The 14,124-nt window shown below is 36.1% G+C and overlaps 1 protein-coding gene across 3 annotated transcripts in view; it reads right to left on the reverse strand.

Annotated features, from left to right (window-relative positions):
* Positions 1 to 445: 445 nt before the first annotated feature.
* PARP11 (poly(ADP-ribose) polymerase family member 11) overlaps positions 446 to 14,124 on the reverse strand; it is a 28,941-nt gene continuing 15,262 nt past the window's right edge. For all 3 annotated transcript variants that reach the window (XM_069101470.1, XM_069101468.1, XM_069101469.1), the window contains exons 4-8: positions 13,896 to 13,971; positions 8,914 to 8,986; positions 8,692 to 8,822; positions 6,513 to 6,664; positions 446 to 3,284 (exon numbers count right to left, since the gene is read on the reverse strand). In XM_069101470.1, the coding sequence (XP_068957571.1) occupies positions 2,968 to 3,284; positions 6,513 to 6,664; positions 8,692 to 8,822; positions 8,914 to 8,986; positions 13,896 to 13,971 (749 nt within the window). In that variant the 3' untranslated portion in view covers positions 446 to 2,967. The remainder of the gene's footprint in view (positions 3,285 to 6,512; positions 6,665 to 8,691; positions 8,823 to 8,913; positions 8,987 to 13,895; positions 13,972 to 14,124) is intronic.

A 14,124-nucleotide genomic window follows, 5' to 3' on the forward strand; every position in this document is an offset into this window, starting at 1 on the left:
AAGTACTATACACATAGTAGTTGTATCCAGAGGGTTATTTGAATGTTCCCACTCTCTTATCCTATGTTATAACCTCAGGCAGGAGGTAGGCTATGTAGTAGGATGAAAGCACATCTGCAAGGTTGCTTCTCTGAGATGGTCAAAGGTGGCTGTAACTAACGGGTCTGGATCTCTTTGGGGATTTTCAATAAAGAGAAAGTTTCTCTGCGCAAGTTGTTTGAGATTAGCTATTGCTCAGAAGGGATCACAGTAAAGATAAGGGACCTCCCTCACCTTTAAGGGTGAATGTGAGACCTAAAAGCTGAAAATTCCTTTGAAGCATGTTAAGTTTGAACTAAATGGATAAGATTACATATTGCATGGTGAAGAAAGGGACAATACATTCATAGGCACAAATTCAACACACATACATAACTCAAGAATAACTGGAGAATGCTTCAACAAATGTGTGTAAAACCACTTTATTCAATCTATCAAAAATGTCTCCAAATTCCTTACTAGCAACATCTACATTCTGAACATGAAATGTGCTCTTTTTTTTTTTTTGACAATCTGCTCATTTCATCACAAAGCTTCATCAAATGATGTTTTCCTACAAACTCTTTTGCTTTCTATCTCATCACATTCCAATAAGGAGAAATTACAAAAAACAAGATTTCACACCATTCAACTAAGTACATTTAAAATATTCTGTTAACTTAGGACAATCTTTTTTTTTATCACTAAAAGGACAGTAAATGGATGAGTCCAGGCATCATATCAATTGTGGATGATAATTCCCAATTCAAGTTTTTGAAAAACTACAATAAATCAAGAACTAACATTTGTAAAATTCTCTGATTCTGTACTCAGGTTTAACTGAGTTGTTCACAACTACAAACATGAAAATTTTCATGTGCTATGACATAATCTTGCTATTAAGCTTATCCCGTTCTAGATAGCATGCTTTGAGGAATGTACATTGTTTGTAGTAAGGACTGGGTATTTATTGGGAAATATCTGTCATGTTAAAACAGAATGTATCAATGAAAAAATTAATAGCAGTGCATTCTCATCAAATTTAGGCAAGATAGAACATATCTTTTCTTACCTTTTAAAAAGGTTACTATATGTAAGTCAACTGGTTAAGTTCAGAGTTGCTAAGCACTGCTTTGTTGGGACCCCATTTTGGGCTCACAGATAAGCCTGGATTTAAACACAATTTTGGAACAGGAGACCTCAACCTTCCACCTTATTTACTCCATTATGATGGTCATGGAAGCAATGGGAAAAGCATTCATCCTGAGGTTGAAAGATATATACCTTGTTGGAGAGAGGAAAATGAGAAAATTTTTCAAGGTACCAATAACTACTCATTTTGCAAAACAATCTTACCCTGAATTCCTAATGTCAATAATATTGTTTCTCCCTTCCCTCAACTAGCTACCACTTTGTCAATGCAGAATGACTGCCCTATGTTCTCTGGATTCATTTATAGTTTGTTCCTTCACTGTTTCCCTCTATCACAATTGCTGATACAATTCTTAGCTCACCTCATCTACTCAGGCTTATTGGCCTAGAATTATGAGGCAAAATGGCTTTGCTGCACTGAGCAAGTGTTTTCAAAGCAAGTACCATTTATCGTATTTCTTTTAGGTGGTGCTTACACATGCAGTCAGATATTAGAAAAACTTAGGAAAAATATGACTTCTGATGATTAGTCAACACTAATCTTGTTCTTCATACATTTCATTTCTAGCTACCTTACCAGCCCATACTATGACAGTCCATAGGATATTAGACCAGATCTTGCTGGGAAGTTAGTTTTAACCTCAGGCTGAAAATGTCCAATGATGCTAATGTAGAAACAACAACCCCTCAAAGCATTCATATAAGCTGAGAAAAGTTTTCAAGGAAAAGTTTGGCACCAGCTCTTCCTTACAATGAAATATCAAAATAGATGGAATGTAGAAAAGGCCTCCATAAAGTGGATTTGTGAATTGTACCTAAGTTTTCAAAAGATTGTCCACTGCTACTTTTACAAGTACATAGCAAACCTTCCAAAGTGCTACAAACTTTGTAGTAATACAACATAGAGACACATAGAATCCAAATATAACTAAGTTACATAAATCACAGGGGAATAGCAGGAAAGAGATATAAATCTCAGAAGCTCACAAAAGACACTCCAAGAAACAAACAGGGTAGAGGGGGTTCAGAGCAATAAATTAAAAAGTCACACTTTTCAGAACAGGATATACACCTTGTGCAGCAGGATTTGGTGCAGACAGCTCCAGAGGAGCTGTGAATGGACTACAGGCTCAATGGCCTACAGCCTTTGTCAATTCAGCTGAAGGAGAGAACACTGAATGGATGTAAGCAAGTCTGGGCCTTGCAGCATGCTTTCCCAAGGAAATCTGAAACAGTAGGGCACTGTACCTTGACTTTATCCTATCAGCAACTATGATAGCACTATGGCTATTTCTCATCTGTTTAATCTACACAGCTTGAAATTTCACTCTCCAGAAAGCACACAAAGCAGCACAACATGAGAGTTACATTAAAAAGGGTAAATTCTTACAAAAGTTTGGAAATTACAGCACAATACATTTATGCCAAGATCTGTATTTCTTCCAAAGACTTAAGGTAGGAATTCTTTAGCCTTTAAATTGAAATCCACATTCTGTTAACAGACAAATAAACTTTCAAAACTTTTGAATGCTTATATTTAAGTGAGGCTGTTATTTCAGCTCTGAATAAGCTTCTTTGCTACCTAATTTCTTAAAAGGCAACAGCATCATTTATTTCCTAACTAGTTCTTTGAAAGAAATACATAAGGCCCAGTGCGTCTTTAAGGTAGAAGCCACTCTTCACATCTGTTTCAAAAGCTGGTCAGATTACTAAACATTTAGGGACTGTATAACAGATATATCAATGCCGTTTAACAAAGAGGCAAGAACCATCCAGAATTACCACTTAGGCAACAGCTCAGTGGAATTCTATTAAATACTCAGGGTAGATCTGATTAGCATCAAAAACGACAAAGATCTTTGGATTCCAGGTATTATCAACACAGCTGTCATACAGATTCACAAAGCTCCCATCTTTGGAGGGAGGACGCATGTATTTGGAATCTCCATTTATGTAATCACCAATCAGCACACGCGCAAGGAACATGGATTTGTAGGTTCTGAACAAGTGACGCTGCTGCAAGTTGACACCATGAATCTGGAAAGTAGACCCATGCTTCATGTCATCTTTGCAGAAGCGGCTGGAGTACGCGGCATCTCGGGCAAAGTAGGTCCCTTGAGGGAAGAGGACAAAAAAGTTATTATTTCAGAGGCTGATTGAACATAAGGAAAACCATTCTGATTTTCAAGGGAGTAAAATATACAGTAAAACAGACTGAGGTTAGATGTTGAATCTTGTTATTTGCAGATCTTTACAAAAAGGACATGTAGCCATGTGCCAGGCATGAAAAGACTAACTCCTATTTATCCAAGCACTTTTAAGATTTGCAAAGCTCTACATCAGCATTACCTCATGGATCCCCATAGCAGCCACATCAGGTAGGTTGTGCAATTGTTATTATTATCATTTTACAAATGAGGCAACTACAGCTTGTGGGGTGGGAGTGAAATCAGAGGCAAAATCCAAAGCCATGCTTCCTACTGATCTTAAGTCTCCTCCTCCTCCCACTTTCCCCAGCCTGGACCTTCCACCACTTGCTGGGGATCCTGCAGCATAAGGCACTGCATTGCTGTGCTATGGAGAGAGAGTGGTCTGGTATAAAGAGACAGGGTTAGGAACCAGAAGACTGGGGTCTTAATGCTCTTACTAACTGTGGAGCCTCAGTTAAGTCATTTAATTTCCCAGGGTCTTTTGTTCTCATCTGTAAAATGAGGCAGATGGATTAGATACATTGAAAGTTCCTTTTAGCACTCAATCTAAGATCCTACAAACTCAACAATATGTCTGTCTATCAATTACAAAATTTTGCACTTGGTCAAAAAAACAACCTTGGTATTTACATATCCTATTTTGGTTTGCAAAGTATTTTACAAATACTATCTCCTTTTATCTACACAACAATTCTAGGATGTAGATGCTATTATTATCCTCATTTTACACATGAGAAAACCAAAGCACAAATATGTAAAATGACTTGCCCAGGGTCAGATCAGTTACCTGTTTGAACTCAGGACCTCCTGACTCTAGAACCAGCACTCTGTCTACTGTATGTGCTAAAATAATTTCAAAAGCCAATAATGCTAAAGAAATAATAACTCACATTTATAGGGTAATTATGGCACTTCCCTGCCTCTTCCTCTTGATGACTGGTCCATTATCTCTACCTTCTCACCTATGGAATCTTGGTCTTCACCCATGGCTCTTATCTTGCTGGGCCCAGGTCTTTCCTGCCATCTCCATGCTAGCCTCTCCTCCCTTTCCTGCCTTTTCAGCTCCTCTTACTGGCCTGTCTTCCTGCATTGCAATGTAAGCTCCTTAAGGGCAGGGACTAGTTTGCTTAAGCCTGGCAGTGTCTGGTACACAGTAAACACTTAGTATATGCTCTTTCTTCCTTCCTTTCTTCTTTTATTTCTTTTCTTTTTTCTTCCTTCCTTTTTTTTCCTTCTTTATCTCTCACTTTAAGGTTTTGCAGTGTTTTCCTCACAATAATTCTGGGAAGTAGATAGTACAAGAATTAGTATCCTCATTTTATAGTGATGAAACTGAGCCTCTGAGAAGTTAAATAACTTAATCATGATCACACTAGTGTCTAAGATGGAATTCAAACTCTCATCTAATAACTCTAAGTCCAGTGCTCCATCTGCTATGCCTCTCAAATTCAAGAAGAGAAAACATTTCCCTGGTTTGATGCCAAAATATAAAGACTAAAGCATTAGGATCCTCTAATAGATTGGGTATGAAAGCAATATTGCTAATATAATGTCTACTTTGTAAATATTTTGGGGGTTTTGAAGCTCTACAGCACTGTTATTATTTTTTTACCCTTATTGTTAAGTGAACGGAATGAACTCTCTGAATTGTTTTTCTCCCTCCTTGCCCAGGCTTCACACATCTTGGCACTCTAGAAATCTTCCTAATTTTAACTGGAATGCTTTGCAACTAATTATCTTTGCGTAATCTCAGAGATGGCAATGACCTACGAGGCCATCTAGCTTACACCATACATGAACAAGAATCATAAAACAAAAAAATTAAGAGCTGAAAAGCAGTTTTTGAGACTAATTCAATCTTTTCATTTTATAAATGAGGAAACTGAGAATATAAGAGGTGTTGTAGTGACTTGTCCAAGTTCATGCAGGCAATCCTCACCTGATTCTGGTTCTGTCCTCTCTGCTCTCTCTTCTTCATGATAACCCTTCAAATACTTGAGGACAGCAACATTTTCCTTCCTTCCCTCCTTAAGTCTTATCCAAACTACATATTCCCAAGTCTTTCAACTAAGCCTCAAGTGACCGGCTCTTTAGTCCTCTTTTCAATCTGGTCATACTCTTCTGGAAATATACCAACTTATCCAAAAAGGTGATGCCCAGAACTGAAAACAATTCTCCAAAATGTGTCCTGAACAATGAAGAAGACAGTGGAAGACAGTCCCCTTTGCTCTGGACAGAAGAGCTCTCTTACTGGAACCTACAACAGCATGAGGATTTGGGGGATATTTCTGTCTGCCATATCATGCTGTTGACTCATACTGAGCATGCAGACCACTAAAACTCACAATCTTTTTCACAGAAAAAAGATTTATCACATAGTTAGAATTAAGAAATAAAAGACCAGAAATGCTATCCTCAAGTCCTTAATTTTCTCTCCCCATCTCTTGTTGACTTACTTGCATATCTGGGAGAAGACAGACTTTCAAAAACAAATGAAAGAGAGGGAATGATTCTTTCCCGACATTTATCCTTATACTTCACCACTATGCAAATCACTTGTTTTGTTCCACACTCTTTTCCTATAACATTTATATTTATGCTTATACAGAATGCAAATGCTTTGTTTGCCTCTACAACTGTGTAGTTTTGTTGCATATTTTATATGAAATGTTACCTGTTTTAGTATATAAGCTAAGAGACAGGGACTGTGCCTATTTGCACTGTACTGAATATGATACAAGATCATGTAATACTTGACCAATGAATACTTTTTGATGACTATTTTCAATAAGAGAGCTGGGATCAGAATCACTTCTGAATCAGGTAAAGGAGCACAAGTTTTACTTCTAATTCATACATATTAGTCATATCTGTATACCTAATATTTCTTAGGATATACCACAGGCTTTGAGGCAGAACCAGGAGCTCAAGACAGTTACTTGAGCTCGATGATAACTAAAACCTTGAATAAAAATAGCAATAAATGATATTTATATAACATTTTAAAGTATATGAAGTGCTCGTGTACGTTATTTTGTTTGATCTTAAAACAATGCTTATTTACAATGTAAAACAGAAGAATATTTGTCTCCCTTGTGGAATTCAAAATGTAACTGAAATCTTGATAATTACCTTTTCCAAAAACGGCGGCATGGATACCATTTATCCTCCAATCAAAGTTGTGGATGCAGATTGCTTCCACAAATTCACTGCTGGTACCATGGAACAGCATTTGCTCATTAATCTTCGGCACACCCCTCTTCTTCTTCAGCTGAGCCTTCTTCCTAAAAGTATGAAACAAACAAAAAAGAGCCCACCAAATAGAAGCAAAATATATGTAATATTTTAGTAATTTTTCTTAATGAGCAAAATTTAATAGAAAAGTGTGAAAGATCCTGTTTTTATTACAACTCAAAAATGGACAGATTACATTTCAGCAAATGGATATTCTCCTCTTAAACACATAAGAAATCATATAAAAATTATATACCCCTGCATGCTCCTAAGATTGACTATTTCATACAGAAAACTTGTTTCTGTTCAATCAGAGCAAAGGCAACTGTTTGTCTTATGTTTTAGTTTGCTACATCCAACATCTATGGCAGGACTATATACAAATACAATAACTTTAAATGAAATCATACTTTAAATGTCAATCCCCATTAGGTCAGAGTTAAGTTTAGCAGTGTTGTTGTTTTTTATTTTAAAAAGAGCTATATATTCTATGAACTAAGAATCATAGAATTTTGTGGGAAGACGTCTAGAGCACAGGTGTCACACATGCAGCCTGCAACATTCCTGAGTACATCCTGAATCAGATGATAACATAATTGGGGAATATTTAACAAAGTAAATAAAATACAAGAAACATAGACATTACATTATTTAAAACTAAGTCAACATGTGTCCCATAGGGATGCTTACATATGGATCAGTGGCCCCACCCCTATTTTAGAGCCCCTTGCTCTAAAACAACCTCCTTGTCAATTCAGGAAACTTTTTTTTAAATTGATGCCTTTTGTTTTTACATCACATTTGTTGATGAATATGCCCCTCCCTGCATCACCTACCCAGGAAACAAACCCTTGTAACAACAATTAAAATGGAAAGAAAAAAAAGTTCAGGAAAACCAACTAACACATCTACTGCATCTGACAGTATATTCAATGTTCTATACCAGTGATGTTGAACTCAAATAGAAACAGGGATCTCTAATTCATATATAAAGATCCCTGCAGGTGCATATTGACTCATAAAATCACATATTAACATTGTCTATGTTTTACTGGATTTTAATTATTTTAAAAATATTTCCCCATTACAATTTAATTTAGTTCAAATTCCAAGGTTACTGACAGCAAGAAAATAGCACCTGTATAGCAATATTCATAGCATCACTCTTTTTAGTAGCCCCAAACTGGAAACAAATTAATCACCCAATGATTAGGGAATAATTGAACAAACTGTGGCATGAATAGTACTGTGCCATAAGGAATGAATATAAATTCAAAGATATATGGAAAGACTTGTATGAAGTGATGCATAATAAAGAAAATAAAACCAAATAAACAATACATGCACTGATTACTATTATTATTTGTAAGTAAATAAGTAAATTACTAAATAAAATTCAGGGTAAGTATAGTAGATAACACTGGCACCAACTTATTATAGTTAAAATATACACCTTTCTCTGCTTTTAAAAGAGTACACTACAAAAGAGTAAGGTTACATGCACCATCTCTCAGCTGAAATCATTCTTTTATGTTCTTTTGCTTAACTGTATTGGAGGACTGCACACTACAGAAGGTATATGAGTTTGCTTGATTAGTTTTGTCTTCTGTATGGGAAAAAAAATTATTGATTAAAAAAATCAAAGCCAAAATCACATCAACAAAGCCATGATGGTCCTCAAATTCCTTTTTCAATACCAAATTTCAGACAGAATGGATTTGTTTTTAATTGCATTTAACTCCATCTGCAAAGGTGGAAATGCTTATTAGACTTTTAACTATCACATTGCAATACTGACGCATTATGCTGCAAGCAGTTTGCTACATTTCACCTAATTAAAAAATATTTTATCCACTATTAGGTAAATACAAACCTGAGTACCAAGCAATAAGGACAAAACAAGAAGTGGGAGGCAAGGCTACACAGTCATATAATAGGATTTCTTTTTCTTTCTTTCTTTTATTTTTTGGCTGTCTTAAAAAATAAAATTCATTTAAAACACTTGTGTTTGCATAACCTTAAAACATGTAGTCTATTATTATGCATATAAGAAGATAGAGCTAAGAAATAATCTCACCTGCAAAAAAATTCCCACAAATCCAGGTTCTGGATCCTCTGGATTCTTTTAATGCGGTTGCTATCCACAGTTTTCCCAAAGAGATTAGCAACTTCATTGTATTCATTCGTTTGCTTGTGCAAAGGAATAAGCTGGAAAAGAGGTTTGCATAATTTCAGTGATGTATTTTTATTCTTTTACAAGTTCTATTGTGCATATTAAGCACTGAAATTCTGCTCTTACCTGGTACGGTTCTTCAGTATTCACATTCTCCCAATGGGATGGCACAGGAATAGCCTCATTTTCACAGATATAACTTCAAACACAACGACAGAACAAAACAAAACAAAACACCACACATTAGAAACTGATTGTAACTATCTGCCAACTTTCTTCTGACACTAAATTCTCATGTTCTGATTTTTGGAGAAATGTGAAGCCTCCGAGTAGAAATTTAGTGGAAAGTTTCCAAATCCAACGTGCAAGTTACAATTCAATTCAACAAATATTTATTAAACCCCCACTATGTGCAGAGCATTGTGGTTGGCATTAGGAAAATAGAGAAAAAAGCAAAATGATCTCTGCCTTCAAGGAGTTTACAATCTGTTTTAAATCAATATATTTGGTTATAACTGCCCAGTTGTTAGTAAATTCCCAGGTTTTTCTGCTATGGAAATGAGATTACAAGGAAAGAGAAAGACAAATTTAACTAAGAGTCTTCTCTGTTTAAAAAGCCTCCAGGGTTCCCCATTGTCTGGTTAGTAAAATCTGAAGGCTTTGGCTAGCATTCAAGGCTTGTCATAACTCAACCTGACCCTATTATCCCAGCCTTATCTGCCACTATTGATTGCCACATTACACATTTCTCTTACTCTATCCAAAGCAGATTATTGGCCATTCTCCAAATACACCTTGTGTTTTTGACTTCTACACTATTCAACTCTCCCCCTGGAATGGCTTCTTTTCCTTACCCATCTCCACCTACTAAAATCCTATTCATCCTTCAAGGCCCAACTCATATTCCACCTCTTCCATGAATTCTTTGCTGATCAACTCAACTGGAAATAATCTCTTCCTATTCTGAATCTCCAAAGGATCATTTCTGGCATCAATAACTATAACAATTTTAAAAATCCAATGTGTTATGTACATTTCTTATCTTTTCTCCTTAGATAATAAGGTATACTAGATAATAAGAGACAGTAATTATCTCTTATTTAGCATTGTATCCCCTATAACAACTGACAAGAGTGACTTCCATATAGTATTCCATTAAAATATTTGTTGAAAGATGAAAAAATGAAAAATCTACAAAGCCCTCTATTTAATTCTAAGAATAATCAGCTTCTAAGTTTAAGCTTTTCATGCTCTATAGCAGAGATTCTTAATGTTTTTTGAATCATGGATCTTTTTGGCCATGGCCAAAGAAGACTATGAAATGGTAAAGCACTATGGCCCCCTTTCTGAGAATGTTTTTAAATGCATAAAATAAAATACATAGGATTGCAAAGGAAACCAATTATGTTGAAATACATATATACATATACATATAAATACATATATACAGATGGATAGATAAGATAGACACACACACATATGTATATTTTTAAGCAAGTTCACAGCCCCCAGGTTAAGAATCCCTCCTCTATTGCATTCTAAACTCTTCACACATTCCCCTTCTGTTACTACTCAACCTTTCCTACCCAATTCCAATCCTACCTCTGTATTTTTCTCAAACTGTCCTTAATGAAACAGAAAAAAGTACCTGACTCCATTTACAAGCTTTCCATACTCAAAATGTGTTATCTACATACATGTTTTGTTGATTTTCTATTCTTAGCTCACATTTTACTTCCAGATCATAAACTCTTTGAAGAAAAGGTATTAACATTCTATATTCTGTACAATCTCTATAATCACCACTATATTGTCATGTGTTTGGGGATATCCTCAATAACATTTAATAAGCAATGACAGTAAAATATAAACAAAAATCATATAAAACTGCATAGAAAAACTTGCAATATTTCCCAAATTTCCCCTTAGGAATAGCATCTAGCCATATACCAAGACAAGCTGTAAATGTTTACATGACTTAGTTATAAAGGATCTCATCCTAAACAAGTTAGGAAAGTAAGAAAGCATTTACTTTTTGGATCCAAGGATCAAATAAGGAACAGAAAGGATCCCAGAAGATAAACTGGATAATTTTGACTAAGTAAAATTAAAAAAGGTTTTGCACAAACAAAACCAGTGAACTAAGGTTAGAAGGAAAGTTGTTAGCTAGGGAAAAAAATCATTGTAGCAAATTTCTGGCAATAGTTTTATTTCCAATATATAAAATGAATTGATTCAAATTTATAAGGGATATTACTGTTTGCAAGGGAAGAAATCTCAGCTGTCAATGACCATATGAAAAAAATGTTCAAAATTACTAATCATTACAGATATGAAAATTATAGTAACGCTGTAATCCTCCCTCACACTCATCAGATTGTCAAAGTTGACAAAAATGTAAAGGACATATGTTGGAATGGCTACGGAAGAGCAGGCACATGAATTCACTGTTAGGGAAATCGTAAATCAGTCCAACCATTCTAGGAAAAAATTTGGAACTGTGCCCCAAAAGTTACTACCCTACACATACCATGAGATACATTTATACTACAATGACTAGTCCCCCAAGAGATAAAAAAGAAAAGAAAAGATTCAATATGTACAAACATACTTATAGCAGCTCTTTTCGTGGTAGCAAAGAACTGTAAACTAAAGGGGTATCCATCAACTGGAAAATGACTGTGCCAATTATTACATGTAAATATAATGGAATGCTATTGTGCTGTAAGAAATGATGAATGCAGTGGCTTTAGGAAAGCCTGAGAAGCCTTAAAAGAACTGATAATGGGTGAAGTAAGCAGAACAAGGAGAACAATTTATCCTTTAATAACAGCATTGTAAAAAATGAAGAACTTTGAAAGATTTAAGAAACTCTGATTAACACAAAGACCAACCAGAATTCCAGAGAACTGATGATGAAACAGTACCAGCCTCCTGACAGGAGAGATGGACTAAATATGTAAAATGTGACATATTTCTGAACATGGCTGATGTGAGATATTGTTTTGTTTGACAATGAATATTTATAATAAGGGTTTTCTTTTTCCTTTTTAAAATTTTCTCCAGGATAACCACCTGTTCTCTCTCTTTTTTGTTTTGTTTTTGTTTCTTCCTTCTCGTTGTTCATTTCATCAGTTATAATCCTTCTTTACAACTTGACTAATGTTTAATGTGAAGGTATTTGTAGAGGGGAGGAGAGGAGGGAGAAAATTTGGAACTCAAAAGCTTATAAAACTGAATATCGTAAACTAAAAACAAATTAATTAATTAAGTTTAAAAGAAAAACAACCCCCCCCCAAAATTTTTTTCTCCAGTGTAGAGGTGTAAGGGAGAGGATACAAACATTTATCAATTGAAAAAAAAACAAGAGAGAAAAAATAGCATAGAGCTATTTTTCTACAGATAATTCTCTAGCATAACATTCAGCTTCATATTAAATGCCCTGGGAAAGAAGAGAGGTTTCAATACTTGCTTAATGAGTCATTTTAAAACAGTAGAAAAATATAAGATGTTCTTCTCAATCATATTTAATGTAAATAACAAAAATATTTCTCTTTCTTTTCTAGGATTTGTTATCCTCCTTTTGGGGTCCAGAAAAAAACTCTGTAAGAATAATTAAGCAAAAAGGAAGATGTTTCTGAAATGCAATACCTGAAAACAGAAATCTGTGCTTCTGTGCAAATGAAAATTTACTGCCTAAATTGTCATATTTCCTGGAAATCCTTCAGTATTTTTATTTTTGTCCTTAAGTAAATGGAGTTAGAAGTAACACAGACAATTGATGTGAGGGTTCAGATGACCCATGACTTGGCTGGGAGGTAGGAAGGATTTGAAATCTGAATACTTCAGTTGAAGTCCTAGGTTCAAGCTGTGTGACCTTGAAAAGTCCTATTGTTTTTCCTCATCTTTGAAATCATGATAATAACATTTGCTTTACCTAACATAGTGCTATTGTTGTTAGGAGCAAATAAAATAATGAAAGGTAATTCGGAACTACAAAGCATTATATGAGTATAAGTTGTCATTACGGGTTTCAAGAGGTCCTTTCGAGCCCCATTTGTGAAACTCACCTCACAGGCTTTAACACAATTATCAAGCAGTTCTTAACTACTATATAATTTGTTCTAGAATTTCTTTCATAAAGAAAAGAGTAACAGGAAAAAAGAACATAGCTAAAGCATATTATGGTCTTATTGCATATATAAAAGAAACACAGTTGTTTTTCTTCAGTTCTTTCTGACTCTGTGACCCTATTTGGGGCTTGCTTGGCAAAGATACTGGAGCAGTTTGCCATTTCATTTTGCAGATGAGGAAACTGAGGCAAACAGGGTTAACTGACTTGCCCGGGGTCACACAGATAGTAAGTGTCTCAGGCCCGTACTGAACTCAAGTCCTCTTGACTCCCGGCCAGTGCACTCGTAACAGGTACACATAATCACTATTTAACAGAGTTTATCATTAAACAGAGTGTTATGTGTTCTGTTGAGTTTAATTAAAAGAGAGAAGAGGGAGAAAAAGTATTTTTATATTAAAAAACAAACCTACAAACTATACAGAAGTTTCTTGCCTCCCCCCCTCCCCCCTTATCCATAGTTTAGTTTTCTGTGGGTAATCATGATCAACCACGGATTGAGGTTGGGCGCGCCACTGAGCCCTCAAGTGGGGGCCAGCACACGGCTGGAGGACAAGTCCGGGACAGACGCGTTTAACCAAGCACTGCTAACAGACAGACACACAGGCCGGCAGACAGCATTGGAGCAGAGCAAAGATCTCTCCCGCGCAACAGTTACGGTGAGCTATGACTGAATCGGAGGACCTGCCGCCGCCGCCACCACCAAGCCGAAGGTCCGCTGAGGCGGCGGCGGCAGACCGGGCCAGGTCTTCTGGTTTTAACTTAAAGGTTTTGTTTTGTTGGGGGGTGGGATGGAGTGGAGTGGAGGAAAGGTGCTGAGCGCTGCCGCCAGGCCTGAGAGCAGAGAGGGGACTGACTGTACGATAAAGTTAACATGGGAGTTAAAAGTTAAAGACAGAACTGTCAGTATTTGCGGGGGTGAAGGGGAGAGGGGGGTGTGGGCAAACTACTGTACTCTGATTCTCTTTACTCTTACCTGAATGCAGTGATGGAAAAAGGGGCTCTTTTTATGGAGCGCTGCTTTCCAGTAGTCAGATTCATCTGCTTCATCACTGAATACAGAGATGGGGGAACAAAATCACACAAATGCCAAACTCCAAAAATATTACCTCAAAGACATTTAAGCATTATATCTCAACCAGGAATTACGGTGCTTTGAGAATATCTCAAAGTACTTGGGGGGGGGGGGTGGCAGAGAACTTCAT

Source organism: Petaurus breviceps, unplaced genomic scaffold (genome assembly GCF_028583685.1).
Source record: "Petaurus breviceps papuanus isolate PSGF00001 unplaced genomic scaffold, PetGlider_PUasm1.0 470, whole genome shotgun sequence".
Taxonomy (NCBI): domain Eukaryota; kingdom Metazoa; phylum Chordata; class Mammalia; order Diprotodontia; family Petauridae; genus Petaurus; species Petaurus breviceps.